Here is a 23,006-nt window from a genome sequence, read left to right as displayed (position 1 = left end):
CCCTCTGGGGAGGGAGCTGAAATGTGACTCTTCAAAAAGAGGCAGAAAAAGAGCCCAAAGGGTGCAGTGGACAGCCAGACCGCGACGTGGGCTCAACACCCAGGCCCTGAGACGGCTGCAAGGACTAGTCAGCGCTGAAAACCACACAGAACGTATCAGCCCAAAGCAGCACCACCTCCCTCCCCGCCACACTCACGCCTCCGCGCTCCCAGCCACTGTCCCTGGCACCTCCGGGCACCGCCAAACACCTCCGGGGGCAGAGGCAGGGGACAAAAAGGCTACAAGGTACAGGGGGCATGTCCCTACCCCCAAGGAGATCATTAGGGCCAAGAGCGATGCTAACACACAGGGAACTTTATATTTTCAAGGAGCGACACTGGAAGATGTGGCAAAGAAACAGGCGACATTCACTGCAAGAGTATTTCATCTAACTCCATCCATAGTCTCGTCACTTTAAGAGGCAATCAGTCTGCAAAGCCGCTGGTGGAATCTCCACATCCTGTGTTTCCCACGAGCCCATGTGTTATTTTGCTCATAAGCACAGCGCGCAGCAGTGTGACAAGCCAGACTTCACATGCTCTGCAGCCACATGGCCGGTGGCCGCCTAGATCTGGATGGAACGAGAAAGAGTCTGAAAGAATAACCTGCTCTGTCAAGGACAATCCATTATAAATCAGCCCATCGGAGGAGGGGAGGGGGCCTTCGGGTGGGAGAAAGGGGGCTGGGACTATTCCGTGTCTTGATCTGGGAGGTGTTTTATGGGTGTATGCAAAAGTTCAAATTTTTGAAATTTGGAATTCCCTTATGGCGCTGGTTAAGGATCCGGTGGCTGTCACTGCAGCAGCTTGGGCCACTACTGTGCCATGGGTTCGATCCCTGGCCCTGGAACTTCTACATGTCACAGGCATGGCCAAAAAAAATCAGCAAATTTAGGAAGTTAAATAAAACTCAGAAATGTATCACGCTGTACATCTATGTGTCTTTTCCGCTATGCAAATTATACTTTGGTTAATAAAAAAGGCTGGGGGTGGGTATGGAGCTGAAAGAGCCGCTGAAACCCTGACATTCACTCCCTGCCCCTGTCTGAGAGAGAAGAAGTAAGAGACACAGAGAGGGGAAGCAAGTGATCCCAGGGCACACAGCAGCCTCAGGGCAGGGCTGGGAGAGGGGAGGGGCAGGTGCCTCTGCCTCCTGCGTGGCGGGATGCTCCAGATGGCACGTCCCTCCCGCACCGGGATCCGTTCATACCCTCAAGGCTGCCAAAGCCACATACGAAAGCCCAAAGCAAAAGATGCCCATCTGGGGGCACCACCTGTGGTTCTAAAAAGATCTTCTCGGTGTGGGAACTCAGCGTCCCCGGCTGACAGCCTCCAGACAGGGGCTCTCCCTTTTCTGCCAGGCCAGGACTTCGCAAAGAGGCCCCGTCATGCCAAACAGGTCTCCAAGACGGTCTGGAAACACACACAGTCAAGGTCAGGAGCCATCCTGTCCCTGTAAGTTTCCTCGAGTGCATTTAAGTTCATGCTTCAAAGATACACGATGAAGGGCAGCCTGCTTCCAAGGAGGGCAGTTCTAGAGAAGGACTGGGCTTAGGAACTGGGGCTCTGAACACCATCTAGAATCTATGTGCACGGCTGATTTTAAAAGTACGCAAGTATTTCAGAGTTCCCTCGTGGCTCCATGGGTTGAGGATCCGGTGTTGCCACGGTTGTGGCTCTGGTTACAGCTGTGGCGGGGGTTCAACGGCTGGCCCAGGAACTTCCACATACCTTGGGCACAGGCAAAAAAAAAAAAGGACTTAAGTCTTTTCCTATCCTTGCTTTAAAATCATCGCATTTTTAAATGGCTCCCAACCGCCTGGGTCTAAACCCCGGCTTCTGTCCTCAACTGTGCTGGGAGTCATTTGTGCCAAATACAGAGGGACAAGGTCCACATGCATCTCCAGCAGCCTAACCCTCCCTGGAGACGTATCTTCCCGGAGTCTCAGTCTCCTCATCTGCAAGTGGGGACAATGAGAGGCCCTACAACCTAGGGCTGGTCGAGGACCTGATGAGGGCGCCTGGCGCAGAGGCAGCGCTCAAGAAAGATTAGGTAGGAGGCCCTGCTGTGGTGCAACAGGATCAGTGGCATCTCTGGGGCGGTGGGACGAACGTTCGTTCGATCCCTGGCCCCACACAGTGGGTTAAGGATCAGCTTTGCCACAGCTGCAGCAGAGGTCGCAATTGTGGCTTGGATCGGATCCCTGGCCCAGGAAGTTCCATAGGCCGCAGGTACAGCCATAAAGAATCTTTTTTTAAAAGAAGAATGATTAGGTAATAGTCCCCACAATCCCGGGTTACTTTCGCTCTCAAGAGAGTTAGGGGGATCTGAGCTATAAAGAAGTTTTCTGAAACAGGCTGAAAGTACAGGGAGTGGTTACTTCCTCTTCTCTCCCCCACACTCATTTCTCCATCCTGACTGTTTGCTTTTTAACAAAGGGTAGTCTGGGGAATTCCTTCTTTTTTTTTAGCCACGCCCACAGAATGTGGACGATCCAGGGCCAGGGATCGAACCTGCCCCCCAGCAGTGACCCCAGGCACTGGAGCAACCATGCTGGATCCTTAACCCGCTGCGCCACGAGAGAACTCTGGGAATTCCGTGGAGTGCCCAAGGTGGTGACACCAGTTCGCCTTGCAGAAAGAAGATGGCCCATCCAGCTCATCCCAAAGCTGGGCTTGGGGCTGACCGTGGGAGGAGGAGGAGAAAGCCTGTCAGGGAAGCCCATGGTCGACTGCTTCTGTATGCAAAGACATAAGGTAGGGCAGAGAAAGTCTGGGAAGAAAAAACCCCAGCAATGCACATTTCGGGGGGGGGGGGGCAGGGAGGTGAGGTGACCTGCATGTGTTGTATTCAAAGACAGTGAGAGCTAATGCAATTCATTCGTTCAATAAACGTGTGTTTACTGAGCACCTAGTATAGGCCAGACATTCTCCTAGGCCCTGGGAAGTCACAGTCTCCTACTTAGGGGTCCCTCTGAAATGCCCTGAAGGAAGCAGTCAATGGCTCCGGGCCCTGGTTTCCATCTCCGTGAGAGAAGAGGGCTGGACAATAGATTCTGCTGGTCCTTCCCCACCTGCCATCCATGGATTTGCACCTATGGCTCCAGAGCATGTGGACAAAGTTCCACCTTCGACACCACAATCCAAGGGGCCATGGGGAAAAACTGGCAGAGAAATGTCGACTTTGGGATGCAACCGTGGCTTTCAAAAGGAAGGTTGTGTACTAGCTTCAGGCCTATCCCAAACTCCTGCCAAAAAAACAAAAAAAAAAAAACAAAAACAGTGGAGGATAGAATCTTCCCTCCTGGAGTTCCTGCTGTGGCACAGCAGGTTAAAGATCTGGCATTGTCCCTAAGGCAGTGTGGGTTCGATCCCCAGCCCAGCACAGTGGGGTTAAGGATCCGGTGTTGCCGTGAGCTGTGGTGTGGGTCACAGACACGGCTCGGATCTGGCATGGCTGTGGCTGTGGTGTGGGCTGGCAGCTGTAGCTCCAATTAGACCCCTAGCCTGGGAACCTCCATATGCCACAGGCGCGGCCCTAAAAAGCAGAAAAATTTTTTAAAATAAAAAAAGACAAAACGAGAAGAAGAAGACGACTCTCCCCTCCCACATGTGTGAGATGGGTCTGGGGGTGGACAAGAAACAGGCTGGCCACAATATTGGAGCTTTTCCCCAAGTGGGCGAAGAGTGATTAAAAACCAAAAACCTTGGCGTGCTGAAGAAAAACAGTTGGTCCCAGCAGCCTGCACTGTGCTAGGAGCAAAGGCCCCTCCAGGGAACACGGGCCTGATGGCAATGCCCAGCACGGGACCCACCAAGCCCTCCTGGGCCCCCGCACCCCTTCCCGCCCACAACCATTCCACGGTGCCTCAGAGAGCAAGGTTCTAAAAATCCTTCCAGCAAGGTGTAATTTACTCCCAAAGCACAGGTTCATGTAACTGGCATGAGTCATCATAGACAAGGGAAAAGCAAACAGATCAAAATGGTACAGTCATGTGTTTGACAGATTTGGGGACCCAGGCACCGGCGTCGCCGCACCAGGTCAGAAATGACACAACCCTATTTCACCAGGCAGAGGACAAAGGACAAGAGAAGGCATTTCAAGCAGACACAGGTAATCGCCCAACATGGACGGCGGGAAAAATGACATCCTATGCTTCCCAGGGTGGGTTTGGGTCCAAACCAAATAGGGGCTGCTGTCCATATGCCTTGAATCCTGACCCCTGCAGGGCCACTGGCTTCTCAAGCATTTGTGTGACTGCCTGGATTCTGATACCCACTTTCCCGAGCACAGACACCTATGGCTCCACCTGGATCAGGGGTGGTACGAATGTGGGAAAGGAATGCTACTCTCTCCTCTGGTAACCACAGCAGACATCAAAAATCAATCCCACAGCAGACATCACAAATCAATCAGGACACTTTTCCCACTGAGTCCAGACTTAACCTCAGAATCCTTCTTAACCCAGACCTTCACATAGCTTCTGCTATGGATCAACTGATAAGCAATTTTAAATCTGGGTTTGGGACTTTCATTTCCTCCTGGATGAAAGTGTCCTTAGCATATTTTGCTCCTCAGTGATACCCACCTTGGGGACATCCTCCCAAAGAAAGAATTCAACAGACTTTTTAAAAAATAACAGCATGTATCCTCACAGATGTTCACTGTCAGTAAACACCAGACTGCTTCCACTTTTCAACAAAAATCGAGTAAATAAGAGTATCCACATTGAACCCTTCATATATAGCAGGCGCTTATGAGATACAGGATTGAAGTTGTGCTATTCAGGATTTAACTGTGAAAGCGGCTTCCATGAACAGGCCAGGCTCAGGATCTGGGCATCTTCCTCTTTTTCCTGACAGCTTTTAACCTCTCAGCCGCTGGGCTCCCGAACACCCTCCTCACCATTAAAGGGGCCTCTGATCCTGCCCATCTGGCATCTGTCTCAACACTCACCTTGGCTTGAGGACGCCTCCATCCCAGCCTCAGTTTCCTCATCTGTATACTGGGTGTCACCACCGCACCTGCCCCTCCACACGTGACCCCAGCACCACCGTCCACAGGCAGCTTGGGAGCTTTCTATGTGGAACTAGGTGGTCTGTGTTTTTGTTTGTTTGTTTGTTGTCTTTTTAGGGCCGCACCTGCAGCATATGGAAGTTCCCAGGCTAGGGGTCGAATGGGAGCTGCAGCTGCCAGCCTACACCACAGCCACAGCCACGTGGGATCTAAGTCGTGTCTGCGACCTACACCACAGCTCACAGCAATGCCAGATCATTAACTCACTGAGCGAGGGCAGGGATGGAACCTGCAACCTCATGGTTCCTAGTCAGGTTTGTTAGCCACTGAGCCACAACGGGAACTCTATGCTCTGTGTTCTAAATAGATGACACGAACAACACAAAGCCCCCTCGCCCCTGCCCGGGCCCAGGTGAAAGGCATCAGCACAAAAGGCCCTTTCTGGTTCTGAGAAGAAAAGGGGCCTTTCCAAGAACCAGGGGCTGGAAGAAGCTTAAGACTCTCCACGAAAACAAACACCTGAAGCCCTTTCACGAGGGAAGAAGCATCTACGCTGTCCCTGGGTACCCAGCCGCAACTAACACTTGGCAAGGGACAGCAGCGGCCCAGTAAGTCTCATTACGCGGGGTGCATGGGTCCTCCTGGCTGACCCAACCAGCTCACACCTCTGTTTTCCACTGAAACAAAAACAGAGCCTTTGGAAATTCCAACCTAGCCCCAGCCCCCTCCCTGAGTGCAAATGGCTTCCACAATTTAATTCAACCCAAAGAGCAGTGACTGAACGTTAAGGAGCTTCTGTTCTAGGAATACACACAGAACAAGACACAGACTACAGCCTATGAGTCCTTGCTTCACTTTTTAGCACCTGTTTAAGAACTCTCCTAGGAATGAGGACTACTACCAAATAAAGCAGCCATGCTCCCTGGCCTGGGGATTACTTTCTAGCATCACTTAATTATAATTCACGGAATTTGGGGCCTTTTACAAACACAAATGCAGGAGCCATTCTCATGGAGGCTGGTAGGAGAAGGGGATAAAGAATCAAAGAATCAGGTTTTGAAGGACGAATAGGAGTTCATCAGTTACCAAAATGAGAAACCTTTTCACATCCTCTGCTTTTCTTTAATCCGTCTGACAGTTCTATGAAAATTTACATTCTCTTTTTCATCAGTGAGAACAGAGTCTAAAGATAAAGTCCTGAAGTTCCCGTCATGGTACAGCAGAAACGAATCCAACTAGGAACCGTGAGGTTGTGGGTTCGATCCCTGGCCTTGCTCAGTGGGTTAAGGGTCTGGCGTTGCCTTTAGCTGTGGTGTAGTTTGCAGATGTGGCTTGGATCCTGTGTGGCTGTGGTTGTGGTGTAGGCTGGCACCTGTGGCTCTGATTCAACCCTTCACCTGGGAACCTCCATATGCCGCGGGTGCGGCTCTAAAAAGGAAAATAAGTAAATATTTAAATAAATACAAAGTTCTAGGGCAAAAAGTTGATAGAGCTAGAATATCAGCATGGGTCTCACTCCCCTTAAGCCTATGATCGTTCCCATTTGACAAAGCAGCATTTTTTTTGGAGGGGGTACTTTTTAGGGCCGCACCCACAGCATATGGAGGTTCCCAGGCTAGGGGTCTAATTGGAGCTATAGCTGCCGGCCTACGCCACAGCCACAGCAACACCAGATCCAAGCCACGTCTGCAACCTACACCACAGCTCACAGCAACACCGGATCCTTAATCCACTGATTGAGGCCAGGGATTGAACCTGCGTCCTCATGGATACTAATCAGATTCGTTTCCACTGAGCCATGACGGGAGCAGCGCTTAAAAAAAAAAGGAAAGGGAAAAAAAAGCAATGTGAAATGATATTCAGTTTCCAGTTTAAAAAAAAAAAAAAGGTTCTACCATCAAGAAAGATTGAGAGCAAGATGAGCAAATTTAAAAATAAACATAAAAGCTTTGTTTCCTGTAGAACTTCTCCGTGCCTTTTATATGCACATCTATAAAAGCAGAGTTGCCAAAAGGCATGTGGCCTCAGAACCGTTTTCTTGGTGCTGGAGGACTTGGGGAAACGTGTCGTGGGGTGAAGTGACTAAGTTGGGTCCCTGGGACTGGTCTGCAAGCACTGGGAACCTGGAGCAACCTCCCCCACCTTCCCAGACTCCCCATCTGTCCAATGAGGATGATGGCAGAATTGGCCTTGCCAGGAGGAAGACGTGGGGGTTTTGTGCCACGCCCACAACAGGCAAAAGTTCCGGGCCAGGGATTGAACCTGAGCCACAGCGGAGACAATGCTGGGTCCCTAACCCACTGAGCCACCAGGGAACTCCCAGAATACATGATTTTCATATGTGGAGGGTCCCTGGAAGTGCCAGGCATGTGGTAGGGACACAATAAAACTCTCGTTGTTAATATTCCTACCACACTAGTACACGAATGTGAGCCTCCCGGAGGACAGATGGGGCATCTGGTACTGGCCCTGGGGGAGCGGGGTCCAGAATTTCAGCACACGGGTCAGAGGCCATCAGGATACACATTACACTGATGGCTCCACGTGGTCACTGACACGCCCACCCGTCCTGTCTCCCCTTCGTCCTAGAAGAAACACGCCATGCTGTTCTTTCCAGCATCCCAGTGCTGAAAGCTGAGACCCACCTCTGGTTACTGGGCTCCATGAGCATTCACATACTGTTAAAATTTTTTTTAAAAAAAGAGAGAGAGAGATGGCACGATCCCATGAATGGCGCGATTCTGCACAGCCAGCACGATGTTTTATGGACTGGCTCTGCTCTAAATCAAACCAGTCTGGCTCTGCGTGGGCAGGTCTGTAACAGGGCGACTGTATTGTCCCTGTAATCCCGCAGAGGCGCCGGGAACAATGGGACGGGTGTTGTGTTGCCGGCACCAGCCAGGCATTTCTGGGCCACGGACGATGGCTGTGACGACGCAGCCCTGCACCCTGTCCACTCAGCACATTCCGGGGCCCAAGTCTGGGTGTCACCATCGCCCAGCCTGAGTGACCAGCACCCTCAGCTGCCCACGGCCTCGCTGGCCCAGTCCTGTTTTCCACCAGCGGCAGATGCAGCTCAGCATCTCCGCCTGGTTCTAAACACAGACCGGAGCGACCCAGGATCAAAGCCCTGTCGTTGAACTCCTCTGGGCTCCAGCCTCGGGCCCGCTGCTCGCAGCCGTGGGCTCGGGCCAAGACCCGTCACAGCTCTGGGTCTCAGCTGCCCCCCTTGCTGATGATGCACCTACGTGGCAGGTGCCAGGCCAGGTCTGGATTGTTTAAAGTCAGCCCTGACCAGGGTGGGCGAGGCCAGGACCTGACTGCCCCTCTGATGGCTTTGACTCTGGGCTGAGCCACCTGCAACACAGTCAGACGGAGGGCTCCTGCCTGAAATCTGAAGCCAAGCCATCTGGCCCAAGAGGCTACACCCCAGATCACTGTCTCTCTGACAAAGTAAAACAAGGTTTCTCTCAAGGTAACAGGCTGTCACACAGTATCCCATAAAAAATGAAACAACTTCACAATATATCAGAACAGAATAGGAGTTCCCATTGTGGCACAGGGGGTTAAGAACGCAACCCCTGTGGCTCCAGTTATTGTGGAGATGCAGGTTCCATCCCTGGCCAGGGCAGCGGGTTAAAGGCGCCAGGGCTGCCACAGCTGTGGCTCAGATTCAGTCCCTGGCCCAGGAACTTCCCTATGCCATGGGTGCGGCCATAAAAATAAATAAATAAAAATTAAAACAAAACCGAATGTGGGAGTTCCTGTCATGGCGCAGTGGTTAACGAATCTGAGGAACCATGAGGTTGTGGGTTCGATCCCTGCCCTTGCTCAGTGGGTTAATGATCTGGCATTGCTGTGGCTCTGGCGTAGGCTGGTGGCTACAGCTCCAATTGGATCCCTAGCCTGGGAACCTCCATATGCTGCAGGAGTGGTCCTAGAAAAGGCAAAAAAGACAAAAAAACAAAAAACAAAAAAACCAGAATGTGCCCCAGCAAGTCAGCCCATTCAACCCATTCTCTAAGTGGGAAAACTGAGGCCCGGGAAGGGAGAGAGACCCGCCCACAGGCAGGCAGGTGCCATGAGGACCCAGCCTTCTCGGTTCCATGGACTCGATCTTAATAGACCTTTTTGACGTTTCATACAAAGCATGAGGATGTGGGTATACTATTTTTGTTATTATAAAAACAAAGGGTTATTAATAACGGTAAACTAAAACTCCATCCATTTATGCTTCTCATGGAAACCGTGGTAAAAGGCAGCTGGGGGTGCGAGCACATTCCCAAGACACAGAATCCGGATTTGTCCACATGGAGACGCCTTAGAGAATATCTGTTCCGAGTCCCCATCATGCAGAGGAGACAAATGACACGTCAGGACCAGCAGGATTTTAGTGACTGTCGGAAGAAATCATTAGGCCAGTAAAATCGACCCTGGGTAACATAAATGGCTGTCTTTGCAACTGTCGTGTAAATGTGATGTTTTGTAATAGTTTCAGGTAATTAACTTTTTTTTTTTTTGTCCTTTTAGGGCCACACCCACAGCATATGGAGGTTCCCAGGCCAGGGGTCCAATCGGAGCTACAGCTGCCGGCCTACACCACAGCCACAGCCACATCAGATCCGAGGCGGGTCTGCAACCTACACCACAGCTCACCGCAACGCCGGATCCTTAACCCACTGATCAAGGCCAGGGATCAAACCTGCGTCCGCATGGATACTAGTCAGGTTCGTGTCCATTGCGCCACGACAGGAACTCCACCGAAATTTTTAAAATGCAGAGGAGGAATACGCAAAGATAATGGACTAAATATTACAAGACACCTACAGTTCAAGACACCATCTCTGATTCCCCCACCAGCAGGGGGGACACGGTGCTTCTATCCACCAGCATCCTTTTCTTTTAACAAATGGGATCGGATGTGGAGCTGCCAATCATGAGGCCCCACCTCCCTCTCCCACAGGATGTACATGTGAGCTAAGCTGGGCCAATTGGATCCTTTTAAGGGAATGATTGACACAGAGGGAGGAGGGCTCTTTCTTCCCTTGGGATCAAGACCCAAAAGAACCACCAGGCCTGCACCATTTCTCCTGCTGTGCACAGACCACCTGAGGCCAAACCCAGAGGAAAGAGAAAAGAGAGACGAAAGGAAGTTACTGCTTCAGCCCTTGATCTAGACACACCCAAAGCCGGTAAACCTGCCCTTCCCAGTTCAGAGAGCCAGGCGATTCTCCTTTTAATTTGTATTTATTTATTTATCTATTTGTTTGTTTATTTTTGGCTACAGTCTGCAACAGCTTATGTGGGATATTAGTTCCTGGACCAGGAACTGAGCCTGGGCCACAGGAATGAAAGCACTGATTCCTAACCATTAGACCACCAGGGAACTCTCCCCTTTTTTGGGCCACGCGCATGGCACATGCAAGTTCCCGGGCCAGAGATCAAACCCAGGCCACAGCTGCAGCAACACTGGATCCTTGACCTGCTGCCCACATGGGAACTTCTAGGACTCTCCTTTTTTAAATAATTCCTTTTTTGCAACGCCCCTTTTTTCTGCAATGCATTTGAGCTTGCGAACAAATGAAGTGTAACCAAAACTCCCAAATGAAGTTACCCGAATCACCCTCTTAACCCACTTAACCAAATTAAGAAGAGTTCTCGATTGCAGAGGAATTCTGCAGACTGCTAAGAGGGCCAAGGTTTCCCTTTGGGGGAGGGGCGATTAAAAACAAGTTCTGGAACTTTTGTCCGATGGGGCTGGTTGCCCAGCGCTGTGAAAGTACTTAACGCCACTGCGCTGTACACTTTAAGATGGCCAGCGGTTTATGTGACGTATTTTACTACAGTCTTAAAAGTGGAAAAAAAACCAAACCAAAAACAGAAGCTCTGCAAGATCCAAAGACTGTCCCCAGTGGACGCACCCCAGCACACATCCTTTCCCTGTGTGCCCTGTTCTGGCCACGCGGGGCTGCCCCACGAGAGGAATAAGCCAGGATGGCAGAGTTCAGCGGGAGACCTTTGGCCAGGGACCTGCATTCTTGTGCACGTTCCATGCTGCTGCCATAGAGGAAAACTCTGAAAGCTGGTTAACCATTCAAACCCCAACTGTCCTGTAGAAGAAGAGCCCAAAGGGTTGAGTCGGGGGCCATCAGAGCAAGGGTGCCAGTGCCAGACAGGTGCCAATCCCAGTGCCGTCTGGTAATGCTGATTACGGTATGGAAGAAATAACATTTGTTGACTATTCGCTATGAAGAGTTCCCGCTGTGGCACAGCAGAAACAGATCCGACTAGCACCCCTGAGGACGTAGGTTTGATCCCTGGCCTCGCTCAGTAGGGTAAGGATCTGAAATTGCCCTGAGCTGCAGTGTAGGTCGCAGACACAGCTCTGATCCCGCGTGGCCGTGGCTGTGGGGCAGGTCATCAGCTCCGATTTGACCCCTAGCCTGGGAGCCTCCATATGCCACAGGTGCAGCCCTATGATGATCAAAAAAAAAAATTTTTTTTTTACCATGTCCCCGGGCATGGCGCTAACCCTTTAGGAGGGAACCTGACAACGTACGCCTTTTTAAAATGATGATCACCCCTATTAACTCTGGAACCCCAGCTCCTGAGAACATAGTCTAAGAATCCAGTGGAACAGAGAAAGGAGCGCCATGTGTTAAAACATTGGTTTGATAAAACTGGAAGCAGCTCAAGCGACCAAGGCCAGGGAGCTTTCAGGGTATCACAGCGCACTTGGGAAATGGGACACTCGGTCCCCAGGAAAACGTTCACTACAAAAACGGCAGCCACATAATTTATGAAAGTAAATGAAGTTAAAAAAAAATAGAGAGAGAGGCAGTGATAGGATGTGATCTGCAGGCTATGATCACAGCAACGCCCAGAGCTGGGTGCATTCGCCCAGTGGTAGGAAAGATGGAAAAAGTGCCTGCGATAATAGAAATGATAGGAATTTTCCCCCTGTTATTATTTTTTAAATACAGATTTTCTTTGGAGATAGTTTTGGCTTTACCGAAAAGTTGCAAGAGCCAGGACCCAGAGTTTCCACGTACCCCACGGGCCATTTAGACAATTGTGAACATCTGCTGTTACAGAGGTACGTTTGTCACAGCTAAGATGCCAACGCTGCACCGTTACTAGTGATTTAACTCCAGCCTCCATTCCAACTTCGCCCGTTTTTCTGTTCAAGCATCCAGTCCAGGACACACACTGCACACAGCCGATACGTATGCGTGTGCATTTCACTCTGTGTTTCACAATGCAGTGGCATCTGGTACATTCTCAGATACGTGCAACCAGCACCCCAGATTTCAGAATATTTTGGAAGATTTTCATCACCTCAAAAAGAAGCCCTACGCCTGTTAGCTACCTCCTCCTCACCACGGGTTTTGGGAAATCCTTTTGCAAAAATAGCGAATCCGCAGTTCCCATCTTGGCACGGTGGAAATGAATCCAACTAGGAACTATGAGGTTGTGAGTTTGATCCCTGGCCTCACTCAATGGGTTAAGGATCTGGCGTAGCTGTGAGCTGTGGTGTAGGTCGCAGATGTGGCTCGGATCTGGCGTGGCTGTGGAGTACACTGGCAGCAACAGCTCCAATTAGACCCTTAGCCTGGGATCCTCCATATGCCACAGGTGTGCCCCTCAAAAGGCAAAAGAGAACCCTTTGGTAGGGAAAAAATGCTCTCCCCTTTGCTCTCTTCCCCAGCTTATCTTTCTAGAATTTTGATCTTGATTGTTTTTTTTTTTTTTTCTCAGTATAACCCCATGGCTTAGCCCCCACATGATCCACTTGGGAAATTTCCCAGTGGTGTCCATTTGTGTTATACCCAGAATGGAAAAAATACTTGAAAATAGAGAGTCCTACAGGTAGACGTGTTCAGGAGCTCAAAGCCAAAATCAAGTGTACATGCATCTTCCCTCTTCCTCTCAGTCTAACAGGGCCACAGGCCCAAGCCAGCCAAGGCCAGCGGCCACCTGCCCCAACTAGGAAGCTGCGCCATGGTGGATACAGTCATTCTATGCCATCAAAATCATCATTCAAGACCCCTGCTGGCACTCATGAGGTTGACATTCCACCAAATGTTACTGTGTACCTACTGCGTGCCAGACGCTCTTCAGAGGGCACACGTGATTTCTCCCCTTGGGTCCCCATGGCCCCCGTTGAAGTCATCCATCACCCCATCAGGAAGTGGCGCCATTTTGGTCATCCTTCCAGCCTTCGTCCCCGTGAGCCACTTCCCCCACCCGCCAAGGTAGACCCAGTCACCACGATGCCAGTACTCCACGGTCAGGTGGCAAACGCAGCTACTGACCTCCCAGCCCGCACCCTTAAAACAATCTGGGGCACATCTCACCAGTGGCACTGGTGGTCCAGAGACATAGCCCGACACATTCAAAGTCACCAACCCAGGAGCCCAACGCAGCCCATCGCGTCCCTGCTGGATGGTGGCCCCCAACCCAAGCCCCTAAAAGAACACAAGGAGGGTTACCTGCACCACTTCCTTCACCAGGGTCTTGTCGGTGCCCGTCTTGGCGCGCTGCAGCCCGCTGACATTCTCGCCAATCCAGGTGATGAGCGCAAACTTGGACCTCTTGCTCATGGCATCCCCAGTGGTGAAGCGCACGAAGGCAAACAGTCGGACGTCATCTGCACCGATGGCAAAAGGGGGGCTCGGTTAACAGACCCCGAATCCACCTCCCCCGGGATGGGCTCTGTGCCACGAGGGAGCCACGTTCCTCCAACCAACCGTCCTGACAACAGCGCGGCTGGCTCAGACACCCATCTCACAGACGGCAGGTGGGGGCTCAGAAGGGTCACAGGATGCCTCCCTCCCCCCCACCACCCCACTGGGCTGCACCAGCAGACGGAGCCCAGGAGCCCAGGCCTCTCTGGCTGCCACGCCCGTGACCCCACCCCTCCCCTCATTCAGTCAAGGCTCAAATTCTGAATCACATTCAGGGAGAAGTTTGTGGACTCTTTTTACCTCAAATCTGAGGCCCTATGAAGAATGGGAAAGCAACACGGTAGAAAGATGGGCACCAGGCCGGGGGAGGAGTCGGGGGAGGGAGGAAACAGACAGTGGCCCCCGCCCTGGCCTGGGATGCAGCTCCGGGCACACTGGGCATGGCCCGCTTATGGCCAGACAATTATTCTGAGTATTCTTCCATGGGGTGTGCTCCGCTTGATATAGGGTAAATATTCGTTTTTTATTACAACGCCTCTGGAGGCTACTGCGTCCCGCGAATGTACATGTAAGTCTGTGTCACGGCCACACCAGTGCTTTAATTTTCGTCCCTTCAGAATCTCTTCCATATGCCACTGAGCCAGGTCCCCGGGCCCCCACTGCTCTGCATCCCCAAAATACCAGGGGATAATCTTGCACTGTCATTTCTTTTATTTTATTTTTGGCTACACCTGCAGCGCATGGACGTTCCAGGGCCAGGGATCGAACCCACGCCACAGCAGGTACCTGGGCCACTGCAGTGACAGCGCTGGATCTTTAACCCACTGAGCCACCAGGGAACCCCATGCTGGAGTTTTTAAAGTGATGTGTGGTGTGTGTGTGTGTGTGTGTCCACCTCAGCGCTGTGGACATTGGGGGCCGGGTCGGTCTTTGCAGCGGGCGCGCATCCTGAGCGCGGAAGGACATGGAACAGCATCCCTGGCCTCCGCCCACCAGATGCCAGGATCACATTCCCCGCCCCAGCATGACAACCAACAATGTCTGCAGCCACCGCCCAGTGGCCCCTTGGGGGCAAAACCACCCCCAGGTGAGAACAAATTTCCAGACATGGTCTGTGTCCTTGTCTAATCGGGACCCCTTGTGTTTTCCACCAAAATCCTGCCCCTTTTGTGGGGGACTCACATACCCTAACCCAGACTCATAATCCCTGAACAGGTGACATTTCAGGTTACCAGTGAGGCCTCACCTCAGCCCCTCCCGGCCACGGCTGGCACAAAGGATGCTACTGGTGTGGGCCACTCACCCTGTACCTGCCATGTCACCCAGCTCATGCTCCCCAATGGCTTTCCGGTGCTGGCTTTAGGGTTTCTCAGGGACCCAGTGACCCATGGAACTGTGCTTCTCAAGAGCTGTATGTGTCTGCGTTACCTGGGGTCTGGCTAAAACACACATTCTGAGTTGGAGTCTGGCTTTCTTTTTCTTTTTCTTTTTTGTCTTTTTAGAGCCGCACCTGCAGCATACGGAGGTTCAAGCATATTCGAGCCAGGGGCTGAAATGGAGATACCAACCTACGCCATAGCCACAGTAACAGAGGATCCGCATCTGCGACCTACACTACAGCTCACGGCAACGCCAGATCCTTAACCCACTGAGTGAGGCCAGGAATCGAACCCGCAACCTCATGGTTACTGGTCACCTTTGTTTCTGCTGTGCCACAATGGGAACTCCAGAGTCTGGCTTTCTAGCTAGCTCCTGGGTAATACTGATGCTGCTGGTCAAAGGATCCCACTTAGAGGTTTTATGACTGTTTATCTTTTTTAATTTTTTTTAAACTTTTTAGGGCCACACCTGCAGCATATAAAGTTCCCAGGCTAGGGGTCGAATCAGAGCTACAGCTGCCTGCCTACACCACAGCCACACCAACACCAGATCTGAGCCATTACTGCAACCTACACCACAGCTCAAGGCAACGTCGGATCCTTAACCCACTGAACGAGGCCGGGAATCAAACCCACATCTTCATGTATACTAGTTGAGTTCTCAACCTGCTGAGCCACAGGGGAACTCTGTCGTTTTTTGTTTTTTGTTTTCTTTTTTACATGAAGGTGCCTCTCTTCCTAGAATCATTCCAGGTGCTCCCCACTGAATCCCACACAAAGCATAGATTCTCGCCAAGACCCAAGGCCACCAGCCCTGAGTGTAAAGGAGACGCAGTCTGTCCGGGCTGGTTAGCACCTCGAAGCCTGAGCGCATCCTGGACAACCAGCTATGCCGTCTAAGAGGGAACCATCGGAACCGGGGGAGCGGAAACAGCCCTCGGCAGGCCACGGACTCTTGATTTAAACTCTACAGCCCAGCATCCCTTAAAGGAAACAGACGATAACCACCATGTCCGGGGCACAGAACCTTTCAGCTGAAAAGCTGGTGTTCACCAGGGCTTCATAGGGATGCTGGGAGGTGGGCCAGGGGGTCACCTTCACCAACACCCAAACCGCTGCGGAGCACGTGAGTCTTGGAGGTCATGTGACACGCCCAAGATTGTGTGACGCCGAGGACAAAGCCAGCCTGACGCCAAGGGCTGGGGCATCTTCGGTGCCTGCCCAGCCTGCTCCTTTGGGCAACTGCCCCCACCCGGAGCCTGGTGGGCACCCATCCCGGGACTTAACCATGGGGGTCAGGGAGTGACAAGGTGTTGATGACAGAGAAGAAAGAGTGGTCACAGGGACCCGGCACAGCCAAAGGGACATGGCCTAGGGACCGGTGGCTGTGGGAGGTGAGGAAGGAGGAGCCCAGGGGACAGGCGGCCATGTGAGCTCCAGCCCTTACTCCATCTGACTTAATCCCCGTCTGACCTAATCCCCAACCGTCCCACCTCAGCAGCCTCATCTGTAAAATGGGATGATTCTTTCTGTCCTCCCCAATTTTTTCTTTATGGAGGTAACAGTCACAGGACAAAAGTCCATCATTTTAACTATTTTAAAGCACACGAGTCAGCGGCCTTTAGTGCATCCAGGATGTTGTGCACTCATTACCACCACTGATTCCAGAACATCTGCTTCACCCCCCAAAAGAACCCCTCTCCTCACCAGCAGGCACCCCTCATCCCCCCTTTCTCCCGCCCTGTGTAACCACGAAGCTGCCTTCTCTCTCTGGATACACCAGTTCTGGGCATTTCTCGCAGGTGGCATCCTCCGCCAGTCTTTTGTGTCTGGCTTCTTTCACTCAGGTTGTTTGTGAGGTTCATGCCCATGGTAGGATGGTCAGGGCTCCATTCCTTTTATGGCTGCATAATATTCCATTGTATGGATGGACCACATCTGTTCTGTCCATCCAGGCATCCACTGGTGGCCACTTGGGATGTTTCCAAATTGCGGTGGTTTTATGCCTCCCTCCTTCGTCAACCGTGAGTTTTAAGCAGGATGCTGGGAAACCTGGCCCGACACAGTAAAACCTTCTTCCCAGAGCCTGAGGCACAAGGCGGAGCTGCAGGTGGCGAGTGAGCACAGGAAATGGGGCTGGTGGGGCTGAGGAACTGAAATTCACGCAGCCACGCCTGGCTGGTGCAGAAGCCCTTCTATCCAGAGCACTGCCCGGCACCGGCGGCCACGTCTGGGAAGGCAGCACTCTTCTGAGTGGAGTCACTGGAGCAACCGGAGAACCGGCTCCAAAGCGTTTAATCAAATGGCCACCTTGACTCGAGGAGGAGGCAGGCCACCCATTGGATGCCTCCGACTTGTAAATACCCAGACAGCACCAGCAAAAGAACCCGCCGTCCGTTTCCATGGCAACCATGCTATTTCCCTCTTCCTCATTGGTCAGCCTGGAGGGTTGGGATCCCGTGACTGTACTCAGATCCCAACCACCGCATCGCTGGCCAAAGCCAGTGGGAAAGTTACAAGCCAGGTGCCCCAGGTAACAGCGCGTGACCTGGCGTAAGACAGCCGCTCGTTAGGTGCATCTCAGTCCCATCCCCAAGGACATGGGGACCTGGCTTTTGAGACCTGCCAGAGCTGCAGGCCAGAGCGGAAGGCCAATGTCATTTACATTATCACAGCAGGAAGACTGCTTTCCGGGGTGGTTGTTGGGTGCTTATCTGACAAAGGTTCGGCCCACGAGATTGCTGATGTTTTTTGAAAGTCCAAGAGTCACGTTATGCTTACAAATGTCTGCCGCCCGGGATTTGGCACAACAGTGAAAAGTCAGCAGAAAGTCGGAGATGAAAAACCTGTTGGTCTGAGCGATATTTTCACAGCTGCCCACGCAGACCTCTGTCCCCGCCCACCCTCTCCCCACATCCCAAAGGAGGTTCTCAGCCCATCTGACCTCAAAGTGGTCTGCGCAGGAGGAAGTTCTCGTTCAATCGCTAACTTCCCTCCTCTGAATAAACCAGGCAGCCCAGACACGGAGGGGCACACGGGTGCTGTCACCTGGAAGGCAGAGCTTAACCCCATCACATGTATGCCTACGAGTGTGTGTGTGTGTGCACACGTGTGTGCATGTTTGTGCTGCCTAAGTGAATGTGTGTATAAGCATGTATGCACGAGGATGGCAAAACTGGCCCCGAGAAGACTGGTACCTCTTTCTAGTCTGAGGTTGAGGAGGTGAGCTCCAGTTCTAGATAATCCCGGTCAGGGGGACCTGGGCCCAGGATCACACCAGGGGACAGACACCCTGAACCCTGTCCGCGAGAGGCCTCTGCCTGACTGTCTACACCTGCTGCTCCCTGGAGAGTTCAGCCTCACCGTTCTGATCAATACCATCGCTGAGTCCCAAGTTCTGCACTCCAACAGAAACTCATCCCCACTTGGTACCAGCTCTGTGATCCGACTCCTAAATGTCTCTAGGCCTCGGTTTCCTCATCTGCAAAATGGATCAAATACCTACCTCATAAGGAGGGTGTGAGGATTAAATTAAAAAAAAAAAGACATGAAAGCCTTGGCTGATAGGGACAGTTACCATTTGTCTATCTCCACATCCCCGGCAAAACTGCTTTCAAAGGTCCATGGTAGGAGTTCCCGTGGTGGCGCAGTGGTTAATGAATCCGACTAGGAACCATGAGGTTGCGGGTTCGGTCCCTGCCCTTGCTCAGTGGGTTAAGGATCCGGCGTTGCCGTGAGCTGTGGTGTAGGTTGCAGACGCGGCTCGGATCCCGAGTTGCTGTGGCTCTGGCGTAGGCCAGTGGCTCCAGCTCCGATTCAACTCCTAGCCTGGGAACCTCCATGTGCCGCGAGAGCGGCCCAAGAAATGGCAATAAGACAAAAAAAAAAAAAAAAAAAAGGTCCATGGTGGCGTCCTCACTGCCAAACCGAACGAGCAACCTCCTTGCCTTCCAGCCTCTATGCTGCCTTCTGTATCCGTCAAGCTCAGGCTCACCCTGCTAAGCACACATGGTCATGTGCTGATCCTATGAGTACTCTTGAGGACCTACTCTGTGCCAAGCAGAGGGCTACATGCCAGGGAGACCAGGGAGGGTCCTGGAGATGCCAGAGGCTGTTTACTGAGACCGACTACGTGCTGGGTGAGGTTCTAGGCACTGACACTTAGCTGCACATGTCTTCAGCCCAAGAGGTCAGCACTGCTCTCATTTCACAGACAGAGAAACTGAGGGATGAAGGGATAAGGAGCCAGACATCCCCCTCCCCGCCCACTGGAGAGCTAGCTATGGCTACATCAGCAGTTCTCAAAGTGTGGTCCTCAGACCAGCAGCCAGCAGCATCACCCAAGAACTCATGAGACGGCAAATTCAGAAACTCCAGGGAATGGGGTCCAGGAGGTGGATCTGAACCAGCTGTGGGGATTCAGATGCCTCTGAAGCCTGAGGACCACTGACCTAGAGGAAGTGATGAGCAGATGAAAGGACGGGGCTTTGGGCTTGGAGGACCTGCTCTCCTCCAACGCTGGGAAAGGGGGTGAGACAAAGGCTCTCGTGGGCAGACAAGTTCAAGGGCCCAAAGTTCAGCTCCACCCCCTTTCTCTCCTCCCACGCCCTTTCACTTTAAGGAAGTGTTCGTATGAAGGAGCTTCCTGTACACTTGGTCTCCTCGCCAATATAATTTGCAGAGTTCGAGGCATTGAGGTGTGGTTCCTGGGCATCTCAGCACCAAAGACCCCTGGGACTGTCCCCCAGAGACTGCCCCCATCCCCCAAATCCCGCAGTCCCAGAAGAGAGTCCAAGACAGAAGAGCGGTACTTAGAAAAAGAGCTACTGAACCACCACATGGGTCAAGGGGGAGTTTTTCTGGGACTTACACATGTGTACTGATACGAGCCATCTTTAACAAGGTTCCGAGAGCATCACGGAACTCCACCTCGGGGGAGCTGTCAACGGATGACGTCGCAAGGTGGGAGCCCCCACCCCAGAGGACCATCGGCTCCACCGCTCACTGCCTCGGGCCCCACCGTGGGCTCAAAGCCCAGGCGGACTGCACGTCAGCTGCCCCCAACTGGGGCTGGCACACGCTCCTCTTCTGGCCTAGCGAGGGTCTTGCCCGTGAAGAGGGGGCCCTCAGAGGGTGTTAACGGAACACGACTCTCAAGAGAATGTGACCCTTTGGTTGTCTGTGAGGCATCATCATGGGCCAATGATGGGTTACAGGTGCCAAACAGCTCCTGCACCAGCTAATCCCTAGCGTTAAGAACCCCTCTGGACCTAGAGATCCCAGGCAGGGCCCGCTGGGCTCAAGGTCCTGCTCATCTTTTCAAGGCTCCTGGTTTTCATTCACTAAGCCGTTTAACTTACAGCATAAAATCACAGCATGTAAAGTTCTGGAGACAGTGCCTGGCACAGAGCAGGTGCTCTGAAATGCCAGCTGCGGTCACTGGGCATTCTCTCCTCTGCAGCCCCTTCCTCGCCCAGCCTCCTCTAGCCCCCTCCTCAATTCTGCACTTCCCTCTCGTTCCACTCCACTGACTCTACCGCCCTCTCCATTCCTCCCATCCCTTCTCTCCTGCAGCTCTGTCTAGGGCAAGGGACTTAGGAAAAGAGAGAGGGGAGGCAGGATGGCGGGAGTGGGGGTGTGTGCAGAGGAAACAGAATGATACAAAGCAGGGGGAGAAGACCACATAGGAAAAGGAGTTTAAGAAGCTGGCCAGGAGCTCCCGTCGTGGCTCAGGGGTTAACGAATCTGACTAAGGAGCCACGAGGTTGCGGGTTCGATCCCTGGTCTTGCTCAGCGGGTTAAGGATCTGGCGTTGCCGTGAGCTGTGGTGTGGGTCGCAGACGCAGCTTGGATCCCGCATTGCTGTGGCTCTGGTGTAGGCCGGTGACTACAACTCCAATTTGACCCCTAGCCTGGGAACCTCCATATGCTTCGAAAAGGCAAAAAGACAAAAAATAATAATAATAATAAAAATAAAAAGCTGGCCAGATTACCCTGGAATCACCAAGGCCACCAGAGTGAGCTGCTCTAAGAATTTTCCCAAAAACTATAAACGGCACATATTTCCCACCAAGCTCTCAAGGACTCCCTGCCCTCTTCCACCCCTCCTGCCCAGGCTGGAACTCTCCTGAGGCTCCGACTCCGTGAGGGGCAGATTCTGACAATCTCATCCAGTGTTCTAACCATGGCAGCCCAGGCACAGGGTCCACAATGGTCAAGGGGCCCTGCCTTCTCCCCCAAAGACCCCTGAGATTCCTCTGCATCTTCCCAAAGCTGGCACTGGCTGGAAGACAAAACCCAGAGGAGACTGAGGAGTTTGAGGCTATGCCTGGGGCCGGGCAGTGTGAGGCTTTCTCACACTTCTGCAAACACTTCGAACAATTTTTTTTTTTTTAAATCACACACAAAACCCATACCAGGTGCAAAATAAATAGAAATACCAAAGGGGGGGGGCACCACTTCAATAACCCAGTAAACTCCCTAAGTAACACCTAAGCAAGCCTTTGGGCGCCTGTCCTTTTGATCTTTTCTTTTCAGCTACTTTCATATCCGTCCAGGTCTTGTCCAAGCCCCAGAAACGATGACCATGCTAGGTGCAGCGCAGGCACTCGATACATATCTGCTGGCCAACAGAAAGAAAAAAAGAGGGAAGTAACCCTTTCACAATCTCCAGCCAACAATGAACTTCAGAGCAAGACCAAAGACGGGGGCGGGGAGGGGGGGGAGGGAAACAGCAGGAAATTGCCCCAGAGCACCGCTCAATTGCGGGGCGGGCGGGCGGCGGGGCTGAAGCTGACCTTACCTTATATAGACACCCCGAGATGTTACGCAAACAAGGTTCACTAAGGAAGAAAACAACCCACACACCAAACAGCTGAGCTGTCAGCTTCCACCAAGCCAGCTCCCTGGAGCGGGCATGAAAGGAAACGGGAAAGAATTTGAACATCCTGCTGCCCTGGGGCAGAGGACAGCTGGACAGCAGCCACAGCTGCATCACTTCCAGCGGGCTGCTGATGGCGGAGCTGGGCAGCGACAGACAAGGACCTGGGGAGCGGAAACGGTCCTCTGTCTCTCGGACACAGAGGATGGGGGCGACATGGCTGAGATCTGACTGTCTGTGCAGCTGGCTCTTTGTCCCACCCCTGGCTCCTAGCAGCAGACGTCGCCCAGGAATCCTTCCTGGTTGAATGTGCATGAAATGTGCAATGACCCAGCTTTCCTAGTTTGACAGAGAACCCCGGAAAATGGAGCACAGGGGAGCCAGATGAAAAAAGGATAGTCACCTCGGTAGAACCCTCGGGGAATGGGCTGAGCTGGAGGCCACATTATCAGGAGGAGATACAGGTCTCCCCCCAGGGACAAAGCACCAGAACTTTTTTTTGATGCTGCCTTTTACTTCCTTAAATGGAAGTCAGTGTGTTATACCCAACTTCACCTTCTGAATTAGAGAACAGTGGCTGTAACCAGTTTCTGGAGGCTCTGAGTCCATGACTGCAGCACTGACAATGTGACACTCCAGGGACACTGAAGGAGTCAGGGTCTGATCGCCTGAGCACTAAACGTCCCTGGAGTGCACGGCTCTGCATTCTCCTATCTGCTGTTTATCGTTTTGCTGTTTCTTCCATGGCTGTCAGTTAGTCATTTGACAAACATGTGTTGATAATTTGAGATGCAGGGACTTTGCTGAATAAGACACAATTTGAGCCTACCAAAAATACACAATTTAGCAGGGATCAAAAGACAAGTCTGTGAGCACAGTGAAGGTAGCACCTTAGCTACAAGATACCATAGGGCAAAAGGAACATCAAAGAAAGCGAGAGAGCGACTCTGCCCAGAGGGCAGTGATCAGGGCAGGCTTCAGGGAGGAGGTGATGTTTCATCCGGG

The 23,006-nt window shown here is 52.3% G+C and overlaps 1 protein-coding gene across 1 annotated transcript in view; it reads right to left on the bottom strand.

The window, feature by feature from the left end:
- Positions 1-23,006, bottom strand: part of COTL1 (coactosin like F-actin binding protein 1) — a 46,825-nt gene that overhangs the window by 5,202 nt on the left and 18,617 nt on the right. Inside the window, exon 3 of the mRNA XM_047790159.1 lies at positions 13,548-13,705. Coding sequence (XP_047646115.1) covers positions 13,548-13,705 — 158 coding nt within the window. The remainder of the gene's footprint in view (positions 1-13,547; positions 13,706-23,006) is intronic.

Source organism: Phacochoerus africanus, chromosome 8 (genome assembly GCF_016906955.1).
Source record: "Phacochoerus africanus isolate WHEZ1 chromosome 8, ROS_Pafr_v1, whole genome shotgun sequence".
In the NCBI taxonomy this organism is placed as follows: domain Eukaryota; kingdom Metazoa; phylum Chordata; class Mammalia; order Artiodactyla; family Suidae; genus Phacochoerus; species Phacochoerus africanus.
Note: the sequence above shows the minus strand (reverse complement) of the source record. Positions and strands in the feature narration are given on the sequence as shown.